This window comes from Zootoca vivipara, chromosome 7 (genome assembly GCF_965207765.1).
Source record: "Zootoca vivipara chromosome 7, rZooViv2.hap1.1, whole genome shotgun sequence".
NCBI classification, from domain to species: Eukaryota; Metazoa; Chordata; class Lepidosauria; order Squamata; family Lacertidae; genus Zootoca; species Zootoca vivipara.
In genome coordinates, this window is record NC_142590.1 from 26,949,587 (window position 1) to 26,966,905 (window position 17,319).

Below are 17,319 nucleotides of genomic sequence, written 5' to 3' on the forward strand. Positions count from 1 at the left end.
CTCTGGGGTTGCGGCACTCATCTCGCTTTACTGGCTGATGGAGCTGGCGTACAGCTTCCGGGCCATGTGGCCAGCATGACTAAGCCACTTCTGGTGAACCAGAGCAGTGCACGGAAACGCCATTTACCTTCCCGCCAGAGCGGTACCTATTTATCTACTTGCACTTTGACGTGCTTTCGAACTGCTAGGTGGGCAGGAGCTGGGACCGAGCAACGGGAGCTCACCCCGTCGCTGGGATTCGAACCACCGACCTTCTGATCAGCAAGCCCTAGGCTCTGTGGTTTAGACCACAGCGCCACCCACGTCCCTCTTTGGGAGAAGTGTGCAGTAAATTAATAATAATAATAATAATAATAATAATAATAATAATAATAATAATAATATAATAATAATAATACCCGTGACAAATTTAACATTCAACATTGGCCAAGCAGACCAAAATGAGTACAGTACTTTAAATAAACAAGCCAATGCCACTTATAGCAGATTAACCAATTATCTGAGTTGTAACTAATGTTAAAGAGTTGGAAGACAGGTGGTCTTGTTGATTGACTGCAAGTCGTTCTGAGATCAACTGGGCAACCTCGTTTGCCTATCCTTGATTTAGAGCATAGAAGCAGAAAGGGAAAAGCAAAAATGCATTGAAAATTATTTTATTTTTTTTACATTAATAACCCGACTTTCACCCCAGGAGCTGGAAATCTTAGCCACATCTGTTTATCCTTGCAACAGCCCTGTGAGGAAGGCTTGGCTAAGAGATAGTGACCTCCAAGGTCACTCAATAAGCTTTGTAGCTGACAGAGGGATGCGGGTGGTGCCGTGGTCTAAACCACTGAGCCTCTTGAGCTTGCTGAGCATAAGGTCAGAAGTTTGAATCCCTGTGACGGAGTGAGCTCCCATTGCTTTGTCCCAGCTCCTGCTAACCTAGCAGTTTGAAAGCATACCAAAGTGAGTAGATCAATAGGTACCGCTGTGGCAGGAAGGTAAATGGCATTTCTGTGCACTCTGGCTTTCGTCATGGTGTCCTGTTGCTCCAGAAGTGGTTTAGTCATGCTGCCACATGACCTGGAAAAGCTGTCTGCGGACAAACGCTGGCTCCCTCGGCCTGAAAGCTGGGATGAGCACCGCACCCCATAATCAGATTCGACTGGACCTAATTGTCCAGGGGTCCTTTACCTTTTTACCCTTTTTGTGCTCACAAAGTAGGCAATGTGACACTTTTTATAAGACCACCTTATTTTATTTTATTTTTAAAAAGCATGTTTGCTTTTGAAATTCCTAGAGCTCACCTTCCAGTAGAGTTAATTCTATGCTTGCATACAGAACAAAGCGTGGCTGATTGTGCTAGTAAGTTGGCAATCTCTTCACTCTGAGACTCCTGGAAAGAAAAATAAACATTAGCATATCAAGGCGTCATTGCTGACAATAGCGCCCATAGCATGGGTTACAGGACTTCATAGTGTTGCTGGAGAGCCCAGTCCATCCTTTGATATTTCATTATTTCGATATTCAACACTCAGTGACTCGTATTTGAATGTGGAAACTCATTCTACCAGAAGGCACTGTATTTTTTGGGGTGTGTGTGAGGTGATATGTGACTTCTGTGTTGGATCACACGTGCTTGCTAGCACTTAGCGTTGAGTGATGGATTTGGGTGCATGAATCAGCCTACAGTTTTCAGCCATGATTGCAAGCAACACTGAGCCAAAGATCTTGGATGAACAAGCCCGGATGCATAAGGTATGCAACCCCTTTTGCAGACACTTCGTTCTTCCCTTTTTGGGAGCACCAGGATGAAGCCCGTAACCTTAGCTTCCCATTACATGCAAAGCCAGAAACTATGGTTCCTGTCTTCCAAAAGGTTAGGATACAAAGCCATATGGTTTAGAGGTTGCTTAATGTCCTGGCTTGGTTGGAAGACATTGACCATACTTTCCATCGAGTGCAGCTTCCTCCCAATTGAAGTGCAGAGTGTTTGAGGACTGGGACATTTTCAGGGAAACCAAAATGCTTGTTTACAAAGCTATTGTACTACCAACTTTACTGTAGGTTTGTGAAACATGGACCACTTATAAACACCAACTCCTCGAAAGATTCCATCAACTGTGTCTCCGAAAAATTGTACATATCTCTTGAGAAGACAGGCCAACTAATGCCAATGTACAGGGAGAAGCAAAGATCGCCAGTGTCGAAACAAGTGATTCTTCAACATCAGCTTCGTTGGACTGGTCATGTTGTTTGGAAGCCTGATTATTGTCTTCCAAAGACTCTATTCCAAACTTAAGAATGGAAAGTGTAATGCTGGTGGACAACAAAAGAGGTTTAAAGATGCTTTCAAGGCAAATCTAAAAAAATGTAGTATAAACACCAGCAACTGGGAATCACTGGCCTATGAGTGCTGCAATTGGAGAATACAATGGGCGTAATGGACTTTGAAGAAGCACAAACTCAGGATGAAAGGGAGAAATGAACAAAGAGAAAGGGATGTTTGGCAAACCCTCCCGTGATCAACTCCTGCCCAGAAACCTACCGGTATGTCCCCACTGTGGAAGGATGTGTGGATCCAGAATTGGCCTCCAGAGTCACTTACGGACTCAGTGTTAAACCATGTTCTTGGAGGACAATCTTACTCGGCTACGAGTGATAGAAGAAGAAGAAGAAGAAGAAGAAGAAGAAGAAGAAGAAGAAGAAGAAGAAGAAGAAGACGAAGAAGAAGAAGAAGAAGACGAAGAAGAAGAAGAAGACTTCCCAGTCTGCATGTAATGAGAAGCCATGTGCTGAATTCTGGCTTGTTCAGCTGCTCACACAAATCGAGAAGCAAAGTGGCTACAATGGAGCCCAAGCCAGGATTTTTGGCTGACCACCGTATGCGAATGGGGGCTCTGTTTCATCCCCTACTTTTACAGTGTAAAAGAGTTTTGTATGGTTTTATATTCGAGCTCTCAACCACATAACTCAATGGTATTGTACTAAGTCCCTTGAAGGACCTGCTAATGCACCAACAGACAAATGATAGGAGATTCATCATGAGAGAAGTCCTTCTGTTTCAGGCTAATTTTTCTTTACACCTGCTTTTAAGTCTTTGTTGTAATGCATTTGGCAGGCTTGATTACACGGTATGATGGCCACGTGTCAGTTGCATGCATTTTAAATGGCTGCTTTATGTGCATTTTAATAGTTATTATGGAGGCGATGTGTCGGCAGGTTTTGCACCTGCTATTCTGGGAAGATCCTATTCTGAACAAGGCTATCGTGTGCTAGTTCTGAAAATAGCTCTGAGCAGCTTTGAGAAATAAGTGAATGAATGAACGAAGAATCTCAGGTGCATGAAAAGAAAGCTGAGAAGCAGCCCAGTGGATTTCTATTGCCAATGAGTTCTATAGGTTCTAAAGGCTCTTCACCCACACTTTACATACACCCTGATGGTAAATATGGCATTTCATGCTAAAGGATAATTAATCCAAATATGATTTTGAGCTTGAGCTTAGTGAAGGCTAGCAAGGAATCAAATCACCATTTTTGTTGGTTGTTATAAATACAGGATATGCCTTCCTTCCTTCCTCTTCCTTCCTTATATAAAAGCATTTATAAACTGCACAATTTGTAAGCAGTGCACAACATAAAAAGACAATACCATCATACCAAATGTTGCTGACCTGTAGATAAGGCTCCATGAACTGAAAGCAGAGATGTTGCAGGTGCCCTTGTTATCCATGAAAATCTTTCACTAAAAACAAATGGAAAAAAATGAGAACACAATATAAAGCCAGTAAAGTATAGGCACATATAAAAATTGATTAAAACAGGAATTAGGGGGATTGAAATACATAAAGCGGGGACTGGAGAAACCATGGGCCAGGGATATGTCTTTATAAGATGTCTGAAGCAATTGATCGTTGCAGCTTCGCAAAGGCACTGGGGAGGGCATTCCATAGTAAACGGACAAGAGACCATTGTTGGCTAAGTGCCCTTTGACATACTGCAGGGTGTGGTGCCACAAGAAGAATTTCCCCAGATGACTTCCATGAACCCCACCTCCTTCAGTTTTAAGTGGTACAGTCCAATCATGGATTTACAACAAGAACGGGGAATCTCAGACGCAGAGCCTAAATGTGACCCTCAAGGTTCCTGCAACTGGCCCTCAGGAGTCTTCCGCAGGCCACACCCCCTTCCATCACAGCCCTCAAACGGCTGTGCTTTGCACCCTCCTAGACTGTTTTTGTTCAGCTGGAACATGTCCTTGAACCCAGATGAACTGGAAAGTGTGGCATTTATTTATTTTTAAACTGGAAAGTGTGGCATATATTTTGTACACCAATCGTGTTTCTTGCTGGGCTGGATGGGGGATAGAGAGGGATGGACGAGTGTGTGGATACTAGATTACTGTACAAAAGTAACATTCACTTTAGTCGCTGTGCCTACTTTGCCTGTCACTGGCATGTGGCCCTGGAAACTTACCCAGAAAGGAATGTGGCCCCCGGGATGAAAAAGGTTCCGCGCGCCTGATTTACAACCTCCATGAGAATTTGACTGCTGTCACAGGAGTGAGTTGTAAAATTTAATGTCACCTCAGAGGCAGCATCCCAAGAAATCCAGCTTACTTGAAGGTGAGGCGTCAGCCCCTTCCAGCCTCCTCGGGAGGTAAATCGCCTTTGGGAAGCTGCTAGACCGGCAGGTGAGGTGGAATGTAATTTTCAAACCTGTAGTACAAGAGATGATGATTCTTGCCTGCAGACCTTCATGCGCATCGTCAGCACTTTATAAGAAACTGGACTGACATATATAGGACTTAACGACAAAGCTAAAAGGAGCTCTCGTGTAACCTCTTCAGAGTTACAACTAACAAATGCAGCAAACATACATTTACAAATATTGTGTAAAACTTCACTAAGATGGGTAGTTAAATTAAGTTGGGCAGAAGTGTTCAAATCAGGGTTTCTGATTTTATTGGTGTGTATACACAACGGGAAAGGAAAGCGTCTATAAAACATAAAGCAGACTTTTATTTTATTTTTCCCTAGTCGGTTATCTTAGTAATAGCATCGCTTTATATTTCAGGTTATAAATAGGCACAAATTATACCCCGTTTCTCTCGGCAGAGGGAAGATCCAGCTTTCTTTGGGAAGGAGATCGCTGGAGGCAAAGGTCATAGCCCGCACACGGCTTCCCCTCAAGAACCCTGGGAACTGTACTTTAAGGGTTCTGGGAATTGTCGTTCTGGGAGGGTGTAAACTACAGTTCCTTCCCAACAATGTTTACAGAGCCCAAACACAAATCTCTACCTCTTCTTCTGCTTCCCACTCAAAAATTGTGGCCTACCTGGTCTTTCATTTCCTTTTGCAGGTAGCCATAGAGTGCACCGTCCTTAGCTGAGGGGTGGAGAAGAGGTTTGGCCCCTTCAGAAGACTTAAGGGCGGTCCAGCCAGAAATATCCATGACAAACGATTTTTTGGCAGCTTTGCTACTAACTATTCAAGGGGTCTCCAGTTGTAGTTTTGATGCCATCCATCCATCCTCTCCTGTCCAAATTCCTCTAACAGTGGAGGTAGAATATAGCTATCATGGCAAGTAGCCATTGATAGCTTTGTCATCCTTTAATTTTCCTCTAAAGTCACTCACTAGAGTAAGATAACTCATGAGGATGAAGCAACTTTTCAAGTGACAAAAAAAATTGTTCTAATAAAGCAGAAGTGTTTTTAAAACGAGGCTAAATTCATATCAGTAAAGAATTTCCAAGTGGTCCTTTGTTTAATCTTGGTAATCAGAAGATAATAACAATATATTTCATCTAAACTTCTTGGGTTATTTAATTTGATCCATTCATCTAATTTTTAATCCTATCCTAGAGGCTCAGGGTAATCTCTAATCGGAACACTTAATTGTTTGCTTGGACTACAAACAAACTAAATCAAATATTTCCTCTGGGTGAAGGTAAATTCATTCAAGGCTTCAAAAGAAATTTTATATTATGGAGGTTTGTGGAAAAATAAATTTCCCTCAGGAATTTCTCATCAAGAAAAAAAAAAAGATCCCCAAAATCCCCATTGAACTTTCCCAGCATTCTCTTTGTCAATAGATATGAAAATGATGAGTAATGAAAATCTCCCTTTGAAATGCTCCAGTCAGGCAAGATCTGACATTTTAAAGAGTTGTTGAAAAGGAAGAAAGGGCTCCGTTTTTGCATGAGGTTGATGCTTCATGTCACTCCTCAACATTTGATGCTGCATTTTTTTATTTTTTTTATTTTTCAAAAAACTGTGATTCTGCCTGGAGGCCAGGCAACATTCAATTATGCAAAAATGTATTAGGAGGCAAGCTACCTTTGTGCATAGATCATTAATGCATTAACTGTGTTGTTGTTGTGTCTGATGCTTATCTCTTTGAGCATTGCAGCTGAAAAACAATTAACAACTGAAAGAAAAACATTAATAGTGATGATGGACAGTGGGAAATGACTTATGCGAATTTGATTCTTATCACTGATAGATGTTCCACTCCTTCCTGGGCATTTGATTTAGTAAAAGTTACTATATAAGTTTCATCTGGATGTAGCTTTTGTGTGGTTATTTTTTTGGGGGGTAGGTTGTCTCACCAAGAAACAAGTTCAGAGGTGCTATAAACACTGTGAGCTACTCTTTCCCAGGGAGCTTGACCTACTAAGAATATTCAGGAAACCTATATGCAGGTAGTTTTCCTGCAGTGCCATATGTCTAACTCAAGGTGCGAGACAGATGAGAGTAAATTCTGAATGTGTATCGGTAGGTAAAGTGCACTGAAGGTGTTGACATACAGAACACTATGCTGTGGATGTCTATACAGGTGAAACTCGGAAAATTAGAATATCGTTGAAAAGTGCATTTATTTCAGTAATGCAACTTATTATTTTTTCATTTTCTTTTAATTTTTACAAATGTTTTCTTTTGGAAATTCCACAGTAATAAAACAAATAGTTACAATAATACAAAAATAAACATCGCTATTACATTTCATTAATTACATTCCATTTATAATTGACCCGCCTAACGACAAATAATTACAATTACAACAAATAAAGGCTTGACGTATCTTGCTTTGCATGTCATGTATCTATCTCGTATATTGGTTTCACCTTTTAAGTTGCATTGCTGAAATAAATGCACTTTTCGACAATATTCTAATTTTCCGAGTTTCGGCTGTAGATCTGGCGCATTTTGCATGCAACCATTCATGTTAAAACAATATGATAATTCTAACCAGGTATGGATACACACGAAGGCATTTGTACCAACCGACACATCCTCAGGCTTCTAGCCCTGACTTATTCTGTGCAAAATTGCTTTTCTCCTCCAATTACAGAATAAGGATGTGGAATATGTGAATTCTGAATATGGGAAGAACGCGGTGAGACTGCTGTACATTAGACGAGAAGGCACGACTCACTGCATCAAAGAACTGGAAGTCTCTGTGCATATAAGGCTGAACACCGTCAACGAATTCTTGAATTCTGACAACAGTCAAGTGATCCCCACAGACACCATAAAGAATACAATCCAAGCTTTGGCCAAATGCCGAGGGGTATGTTTTGCAAAGCACTCTTCCAACCGTTTTTTATTTCATCGTTGTGTAGCTAGATATTGTCTTAACGAATTGCATTTTTATGAATTGCATCCTATTACAAAATCAGTCCTCAGGCAAAAATAGTAATGAGAGTCTGTGACGATTCAAAGAGCAAGGAACAGAGAGAGGGGGAGATTTGGCCACAGATGGATCGTATCATATGATACGACTCATCTGTGGCCAAATCTCTTTCTCTTTCCTTTCCTTTTTGGTATTATAACTCTTACAGCGAGCTAGGAGTGTCAGCCAACAACAACTGGCAGATTTATCTGGATGCAAGGGTAAATGTAAACAACTTTCCAAAGGAAAGTAACAACAACATTCTTAAGAAAAGCTTTCTCCAAAGAGGAAACACAAGATGGCTAGTATAATTGTGGGAAGTGTGCAGTCTTATAAGCCTTTCAATTGATGAAGCATGGCACAGCTATTATTCATGTACAGCAGGGATAGCGAAGCTGTGGCCCTCCAGATTTGTTGGCTCCAAATCCCATCAGCCCCAGCCAGCATGGTCCATGGTCAGGAATGATGGGAACTGTAGTCCAACAGATTCCACTAAGCTTCCATTGAGTGGAAGCATCTTGCACTAGCCAGAAGAGATCTATTTCATATAATCATAGACTCAAGGAATTGTAGAGCTGGAAGGGAACACGGAGGTCATCAATGCAGGAATCTTGAGCTAACCCAGGGATTTGTTTTGTCTATAATTTTTGCTAGCAGTTGGAAGAATCACAGATCTCCTTATTCCAGAGTATTATGGGCAATTGGCTCAATAAAGGCATTCATTTTATAAACTACTAGTGGATTTTAGCCCGTTTAAAAACGGGCGCTAGAGGAAGCGGCCTGCCGGGACTGGCTTGGCGGTGGCGGGTCTTCCCGCCACCACCAAGCCAGTTCGCAGCGGGGGCTTTTCGCCGTTTGCCTTCCCCTGAGGGGGAGGCAAACGGCGAAAAACCCCGCCGCGCCGCAAATCGGCTCCGGGACTGGCTTGGCGGTGGCGGGTCTTCCCGCCACCGCCAAGCCAGTCCGCAGTGGGGGTTTTTCGCCGTTTGCCTTCCCCTGGGGGAGGCAAACGGCGAAAAACCCCGCCGCGCCGCAAATCGGCTCCGGGACTGGCTTGGCGGTGGCGGGTCTTCCCGCCACCGCCAAGCCAGTCCGCAGCGGGGGGTTTTCGCCGTTTGCCTTCCCCTGGGGGAGGCAAACAGCGAAAAACCCCGCCGCGCCGCAATTCGGCTCCGGGACTGGCTTGGCGGTGGCGGGATGTTCCCGCCACCGCCAAGCCAGTCCGCAGCGGGGGCTTTTCGCCGTTTGCCTTCCCCTGGGGGAGGCAAACAGCGAAAAACCCCGCCGCGCCGCAATTCGGCTCCGGGACTGGCTTGGCGGTGGCGGGATGTTCCCGCCACCGCCAAGCCAGTCCGCAGCGGGGGTTTTTCGCCGTTTGCCTTCCCCTGGGGGAGGCAAACAGCGAAAAACCCCGCCGCGCCGCAATTCGGCTCCGGGACTGGCTTGGCGGTGGCGGGAAAAAGGGGAGGAATTCCTCCCCTTCTTCCCGCCGCTGCCAAGCCAAAGCGGGCCTCCCTCCGCGCCCGCTGCCGCTTCGGCTTCCTCGGGTTCCCCGAGGAAGCGCCGTCCCATGCCGGAGGTGTGCGGCAAGGCTGCCGGGGGGGGAGCGCTTCTCTCCCCCGCCGCCTCACCGCGCACCTCCAGCATGAGACTGGGCTTCGGAGCGGCGGTTGGCGGAGCGGCAGTTGGCTGTTCCCTGTGTCCCGAGAGCACGGGTCCAATCCCTGTGTCCCTGGTTGTCCCTCCGTCCAATCCCTGTGTCTCTGGGGGACATGCGCAGTACCCCAGGGACACACGGGACATCTGGACGCAGGGACAACATGGACATTATTATATAGGATACATTTCATAATGTTTGCTTGACTGCTTCACCCATTTAATCAAGAGATTTGCAATGACATGAACGTATCGCAAAAAATAAAATAAAAAAAATTACAGTGTCGTGTCTCGATATTTATCTAAGGGCAGAAACTGATGGTGTCTGACGACCCTGTTTGTCTTACTAGATCAGAACAATAGAGGAGTTTGGCCTTGATATCTGTGATCACTTCCTTACATCGTTTTGTCACGTGATATACTGCAATGCCTTCATCCAAGAAGTACCATGGCAACGCTTAGAAAAGGTATACTGAGCTTATACACCCCACCCACCTGACTAGGTTGCTCCCTGCACACAGGTGGGAACAAGTGAAAAGTGGGGTTGTCAGAAGGTGGGAGGGAGGGGGGACCAAATGTGGGCGGGGTTCATAGGACACTGAATCACCTCAACATTTATAAGACTCCCCCCCCAACCAGCTCTATTACTTAAATCGCCTACATTTATTTGCACGTTTTCCATATTCTTCAATCTCTAGGATGGTGTCCCCCACGTCCATGCTTTTCTCTATAGCTCAGAAGGGGTTCGGTTTTGTGAAGTGGAACGGACTCTGGAAGGCAAGACACAAATTTTCATTCTTTTGACAGAAATCATCAGAAACGTAACACTTTTGAAGGCTATTGAAGCGTTTGTGGGTGTTAGAAAGGGAGGTGGTATTTCTCGTGTATCTGTTTACCTTGCCCCAGAAGGCAAGAGAAATACAGTATTCATATCAAGCCCCCACTCAATTGCCCTGTTAAAAAGTGCTTTTTAATTTATCTGCATATATCGATTTTCTCATTTTAAATTATTTCATTGTAAAAAGAACTGACTTTTTCTCTCTTCCTCTCTCTCTCTTGCAGGTAGTCCGATTGTTTTTTCTGGCATTAAGGATCTGAAACTTATGAAAACAACCCAGTCTGGATTTCAAGGCTTCTTCAAGGATAAATACACCACACTTCCAGAAAGAAGAGATCGAGTGCTGTCAATAGAAACACTGATCAAGTGGTGTTATGGAGAAGGCTCAGACTGTCTTGATTATGACTGCATATGGTACTGTAAAAAACAAACCAACTCAACCCCATTTTTGTCTAACGGTGCATGAAATTTGTCCACAGTAGAAGGGATGGCTGATATTGAGTATGATTACAGCCCTGTGATGGATGGATAAAAGGAAATATTTCAATCAGAAATATCCGAACAGGGGAAGGGTGTGTGTGCTGTCAATTTGCAGTGGAAACAAGCTCCTGTTTCCTCACTGTGAGAAGTGAAGTTACAGGGAACCAGGTAGAGGGCCTTCTCAGTTGTGATGCCTTCACACCAGATGTCAAGGAGATAAGAAATTATACAACCTTTAGAAGACACCTGAAGGCAGCCCTGTATAGGGAAGTTTTTAATATTTGATGTTTCTGTATATGCTGGAAATTGCCTACAGTGGCTGGGGAAACACAGCCAGATGGATGGGGTATTATTATTATTAATTGGGGGAATATTTATTTTGTTTCTGTCTCACTCTTACTGTGGCACTCCACTGATCCAAGGAATTGATCAGATGCACCCATGTGTCCCTTTAGCAGTGTCGCAGCATCACACAGTCCCAGACCATTCTCTGGGTACCACCTGTGCCAGGCTTAATGCAACCACATGGAAAAGCCCTTCATTCCTAGACACCCACACCCCACATTGGAACTCTTTCTCTCTCCTTTTCCTGACTGCGCTGTTAAAATTTATGACCTCACCCCTAACAAGGAACAGAGCTAAGCAAGCTGAACACGGGACATTGGCCTTGCAAGTTCACACATGAGCTGAATTACAGAGAGAGTACAGATTTGATTCTAATGGCTACACATTGCTTTGAAGGAGAACTGCCCACGAGTGTGCCCTCGATGCCTTTGCCGGGCCACCTGAATCAGGCCACTACTCGCCCTCTTACCAGAAGACGGTCAACTGCATCCAGACCTACATCCTGGATAGACTCCCCCAGGTCAGTCTCGCCATATCTCTTTGTTCTCACAACATGTGATATGCTTCAAATAACCGTAGTCTTACGAAACCGAGGTTTACGGTAAAAACACAAATCAAATCCAGTTCGGATGCCCATGTGACTCAGACTTGAGGGACAATGTACAGATCGTTGTGTAAGTTTATATTTTGCTTTCTCTTGGGCTATTATGCGGTAAATAGAGGGTGGATAGATAAAGAAATTAAAAGCATAGGACGCTGCCTTACACCAAGCCAGTATTGTCTACAAGGACTGGCAGGGTGGCCATCTAGGATTTCAGACAGCGTTATCGCCTGGCTTTATCTGCAGTTGCCGAGGATGGAATCTGGGAATTCTGGCTTCAGGGAGATGTGTTTTCTAGCCCTGGAGCTGCCCTGGATGTAAACTCTCTCTCTGTGTGTGTGTGCTTGGGTTACAGACGCTTCAGGTTACAGACGCTTTAGGTTACAGACTCCGCCAACCCAGAAATAGTACCTCAGGTTACGAACTTAGCTTCAGGATGAGAACAGAAATTGCGCAGCAGCGGCAGCAGGAGGCCCCATTAGCTAAAGTGGTACCTCAGGTTAAGTACAGTTTCAGGTTAAGAACGGACCTCCAGAACAAATTAAGTTCTTAACCCGAGGTACCACTGTATATGGAATGCACAAAGCTTTCTACCACTCAGCAATAACCCCTCTCCATATTCCACTGTTAGGGAATGACAAAACGAATGTATGGTACTCTGTGTGAAAACAGTACTTTTTTTGGGTACTTGTAAACCCAACATGTGATTTGACATGACCATGCAGTGCTTAGCTCTGCTCTTGTAGCCAAGGGTCATGATGCATAGTAAAGGTAAAAGGTAAAGGACGCCTAGACAGTTAAGTCCAGTCAAAGGCGACTATGCGGTTGCAGCGCTCATCTCACTTTCAGGCCGAGGGAGCTGACGTTTGTCCACAGACGGCTTTCCGGGTCATGTGGCCAGCATGACTAAACCGCTTCTGGTGCAATGGAACACCGTGATGGAAACCAGAGCACACAGAAACGCTGTTTACATTCCTGCGGTACCTATTTATCTACTTGCACTGGCATGCTTTCAAACTGCTAGATTGGCAGGAGCTGGGACAGAGCAATGGGAGCTCATCCAGTCACGGGGATTCGAACTGCCGAACTTCTGATTGGCAAGCCAAAGAGGCTTAGTGGTTTAGACGTCAGTGCTACCCATGTCCCATGCAGATGCATAGTTTAGACAGGAAGACATAGCTGTTATGCATTGTTTACAAGACCAGGAATGCCTGTGGCCCACAACCTCAATTCAAATCCCGCTTGTGTTATCAATCTGTTCAGATTTCCGGCCAAAGCAATTTGTTCTACTTGCAGCCTGCTGGGCGGGGAGGAGAAGGGTGAGTGAGACAGGAGGAGAGAGGAGGGCGTGTTGGGAAGAAAGATCTGGCTCCGCCTGCCAATGACTTCAGCCCCTCTCATAAGTTTTGGCAGGCTGGCCATGACATAACTGGTTCCCGTTACCTTGGACTTCTGCTCTCACTGCCAAGAACAGGGGAAGGAGATTTGAGTGAATGCAGTTGTAGTGCACAGGGTCATTCTGTGTATGTTTTTATGCTTTCAGATTGAGGAAGTGGAAGTGATCATGTCCAACATCCACTATTCTGTGACGGATCTGGAAAAACTGGGACTCTGTAACGACAAGGAGGTAAGGAAATGTGTTTTTCTTCTTTTGAGGATAAATTGCTGTGGAGCTGTATGGGAGTGAGGTAGGGCAAGGAAGGATAATTTAACAGAGTCTTCGAGCATATCTGCCGTGGAGATCGAAGCCATTTACAAAGGCGTTCCCTCTCCGCAAAGAGAGGAAAGGCTGGGCTTGGGGATCTCCAACAGAGGATTCTTAGAAACTTAGGAAGCTGCCTTATAAGAAGTCAGATCATTGGCCCAACTAGCTCATATTGTCCTCAGTGATTGGCAGCTGTTCTCCTGGGTTTTCAGAAAGGGAACATTCCCCATCCTACCTGGAGATGCTGAGAATTGAACCTGGGACCTTCTGTACATAAGGCAGATGTTCTACCCCTGAGCTATGGCATGATAGCTGTGACTCACTGGGAGAGGAAGGGGCAAGGTGCTGTACAAACGTACCTCCAGCAGTGGTCCTGCTTGTGTTTGCACTACACCAAGCTCCCCACCCCCCCTTCTTCCTAGTCAGCAAAAGCAACACCAGTAGCTGGTCAGGTGAGCGCCTCCACCTGTCAGGCTTGAGGAATTCTCTCCCTCCCCTTGTGGCTTCAAGGAGCAGGGAGGAAACATGAAAGGTTTTGCTTATGCTTATTTAGTCCTCGCGGTGAGAGACAAAGAATCCAGACATCCCTCAAGGATGGAGTTGCTCACTCTGGGCTCCTCCTCCACCCCTCTCTTAGCAACAGCATCCGACTCTACGGTGGCCCCCTGTGATCAAATGCCTCTGCATCCCATTGCTCTTGCACTCTTAACAAACACCGAGTTTTAGGGGTGGTGGTGGTTCATCTATGCTGTCCAGAGATGTTTCAGCTGGCTGCTCTGCCTCCCCTCTTTCCTCTTCAAACACCTCGTAACTCAGCTGTCTGCCTATCTCTGATCTGCTATCTCCTTCTAAGTTCGGCTGTAATTCAATACTGTGTCCCCCTTCCCTGGAAGCTACAGGAGAAAGGGAGGCGATTTTCACCACTCCTCCTCTTCAGTCCAGTCCCTGACACCACCCCACAACCAATAATGGTTGTTATTAGAAGTAATTTCTTTGCTGAAAACTCCTATGAACATGTGGTGTATAGACTCTCAAGCGAGTAGTAGGTACTCCTGCTGGTGGCAAACCCATTAACACATGTGTCTTCCATGTACAGATCTTGACACCTCAGGATACACCCTTTGGGGCTTGTGCATCTACGCTGCGCAGGAAGAAGGACTGCCCAGGGACATACCAGCCACGCCCTGTCACATGTAAACCCCGTTACTCCGTTGGATTTAAGTCCTGCAGTGGGATGAACTAAGCAGCCGGCGGCTTCCTAGATTGTCGCATCTTGCAAAATTGACCTCCTATCAGCTTGCTTAATTTACTCCACACTTTCCATAGCTTTGTGTATACATACGAGCAACATTTTCAAGGTGGCCTGAAGGAAACTGAACGTTGGCACCACTTTTTTTTTTGCTTCTTTTTAAAATCAAATCAAATCAAAACAAAAATGTTCAAAGCATCCCCCTAGAGTTCAAGGATTTTTCAGGCCTCCTGTATGAATTAGACAATCTGCGCTTATTTCACAGGTTGGAAGCCTGCTGGTAGATACTTTGAAGCAGTAACTACTAAGATATTCTTTTTCCCCTTTATATTAACAAGACAAGTGCAAGCTTACATGCCAGGTCCCTTGACTTCCAATAGAGCCACACTAAGCTCCACTAACCGAAGATCTGGACCCCTTTTTCCTAACTTAGCAAAGTTTGCATTCGCCATATAAATTTAGCCCATAAATTCGGCAAATAAAGCAAAAACGCTGCATCCAGCATATATTGTTTAGTTTGGCCATAGAAGTATCAATGTCAGTATTGACTAATTGAGACAGTCAAGTAACAGGCTGAGTCCCCTACCGCTGTATTTTGCTCCTCTGATACACAAAGCCTGGGACATGTGTGAGTAGGAAAATAACTATCGTCTATTTGTATAATCGTAAGACATGCTTGAGCTACCTTTATAGAGTTATGTAAATCTTTAATAATCCTCAATCTTCGGGTTTCTTCTCCTAATAGTGCTTTGATTTCTGAGCAAGCAGACTGCATGCATGGGGAAAGGAGGAGAGTCGAAGAATGCTTAACCTGATCAGGGACAGACTTTGGCAATGTGGTACCCTAAGAGAGGACCAAATTTGCTCCCCTTCCCCAATATTTATTATTTCACAACAATTCCTTCTGGTTCAGTTTACCCATGTATTTGCCCTTATAAAAATTGGTTTTTAAACATTATTATTATTATTATTATTATTATTATTATTATTATTATTATTATTATTATTTTGTGCCCTCTTGGCTTGGCACCCTGTGGGGGGGGGGGAACCGGATGCACCTTCCTAAATCTGGAGCTGCCCTGATGTTACTGCCTCAGCAGCCATCGTTGTGGTTCTCCTGATTTTGCTACAAGTCAAGCCTTATGAAAAACCTGATGGTTGCTTTGCAGCCTTGGACATTTCCAGTGTGCGGGGAAATTTGACATACTGGTGCAAAAAGTTTGAAAACAGCCTTGGCTCTCATTCGTAAAAAAATATAGCGGGACTCTACGCTTGTCCTGCCTTGGAAATACTAGAGATGGATTTCTTCACATCACCTGTTGTCACTTACCTCTATGTTAGCCAAAAGTTGACTAAGTATTTTGGACTTCGGCATTTTTAATTCTTTGTCCCATCCTGTCTTCCATGTAGAAAGCTGCTTGCTAACACTTGAGGGAGTTGTAGATTTCCTGTTTCTTTTAAGTATTATGCCTTCCTGGGTTGTAAGGTTTCAATGTGTATCTGTATTATGGGTGAATAAAGAGCAACGACAAAACAGTTTGAATCTGTTTATTGAACGAAACATGAAACCTTGTTGGTGTCAAAATATAAAAACTTATATTATTATACCCCACTTTGGACCCGTGTATTTCATTACGTGTGTTGGAAAGGTGAAAACAACAACAAACGGGGGGGGGGGGGGTGAGCTGATGCACTGAATTGGTTTTAAAAACGCAAAAGATACCACACAGTGGTGCCCAATTCATCTGAGCTGCAAGCATTTAATGTCAGCTCAAAGGTTTGAGGGATGCTCCATCAAAAAGTAGGGAGGGACAAATGAGAGGAGACATGGAGTACTCAGGGAAAGCTGCTGTGCTGGGACACTTCTAGACGTTGTGGACTGCAACTCCCTTCAGCCACAGCCACCACGGTCAGTTGTCAGGGGTTATGGGAGTTGTAGTGCACATTTGGAGGGACATCTGGACCTGTACTGAAGTTCCCAGCCGTGGTCTAGAGAGGTAAAAGGTAAAGGACATCTGGACGGTGAAAGGCCAAGGAAGCCGGTGTTTGCCCACAGACAGCTTTCTGGGTCATGTGGCCAGCATGACTAAATAACAAACAAACAACAAACAGCATGACTGGCACAACAGAACATCGTGACAGAAACCAGAGCGTGCGAAAACGCCGTTCACCTTCCCGCCACAGCAGTACCTATTTACTCACACTGGCATGCTTTTGAGCTGCTACAGAGCAACGGTAGCTCACCCCATCGCAGGGATTCGAACCGCCGACCTTCTGATTGGCAAGCCCAAGAGGCTCAGTGGTTTAGACCACAGCATCACCCATGTCTCTAGTCTCTAGTCCTAGAGAGGTACTACAGTCTAGCCTGGCCCTAGCATCTTTGGACCAGTCCCTTCTACTTAGGGAGTTTACTTCAGAGGTGACTAGCCTGTGGTCCTGCAGGTTCTGGTGGATATCCAACACCCACCAGCCCAAGCCAAGCATGGCCAATGTCAGGAAAGGTGGATAGCTCAGTTGGTAGAGCATGAGACTCTTAATTTCAGGGTCATGAGTTCGAGCCCCACTTTGGGTGAAAGATTCCTGCATTGCAGAGGGTTGGACGAGGTGACCCCTGTGGTCTCTTCCAACTCTACAATTCCATATTTCTATAACAACTGGAACGCCAGTGGTTCCCCACCCCTGACTGCATCTGCATCTGGGGGTGGTCTTGCCACACCCTTTCCTTATGCTGGTGCTGTATGTAAACATCACTCTGCAGGGTAAGACGGTGTTATTAGTACAAGTCGCAA

At 44.9% G+C, this 17,319-nt stretch overlaps 1 protein-coding gene across 1 annotated transcript; it reads left to right on the plus strand.

Annotated features, from left to right (window-relative positions):
• Positions 1–1,683: 1,683 nt before the first annotated feature.
• Positions 1,684–16,066, plus strand: LOC118089130 (uricase-like). The gene is made up of 8 exons (XM_088673589.1): positions 1,684–1,740; positions 7,321–7,554; positions 9,663–9,779; positions 10,011–10,089; positions 10,375–10,564; positions 11,372–11,495; positions 13,120–13,203; positions 14,378–16,066. The coding sequence occupies exons 1-8, from the start codon at positions 1,684–1,686 to the stop codon at positions 14,522–14,524; spliced, it is 1,032 nt and encodes a 343-aa protein (XP_088529715.1). The 3' UTR covers positions 14,525–16,066.
• Positions 16,067–17,319: the final 1,253 nt, after the last annotated feature.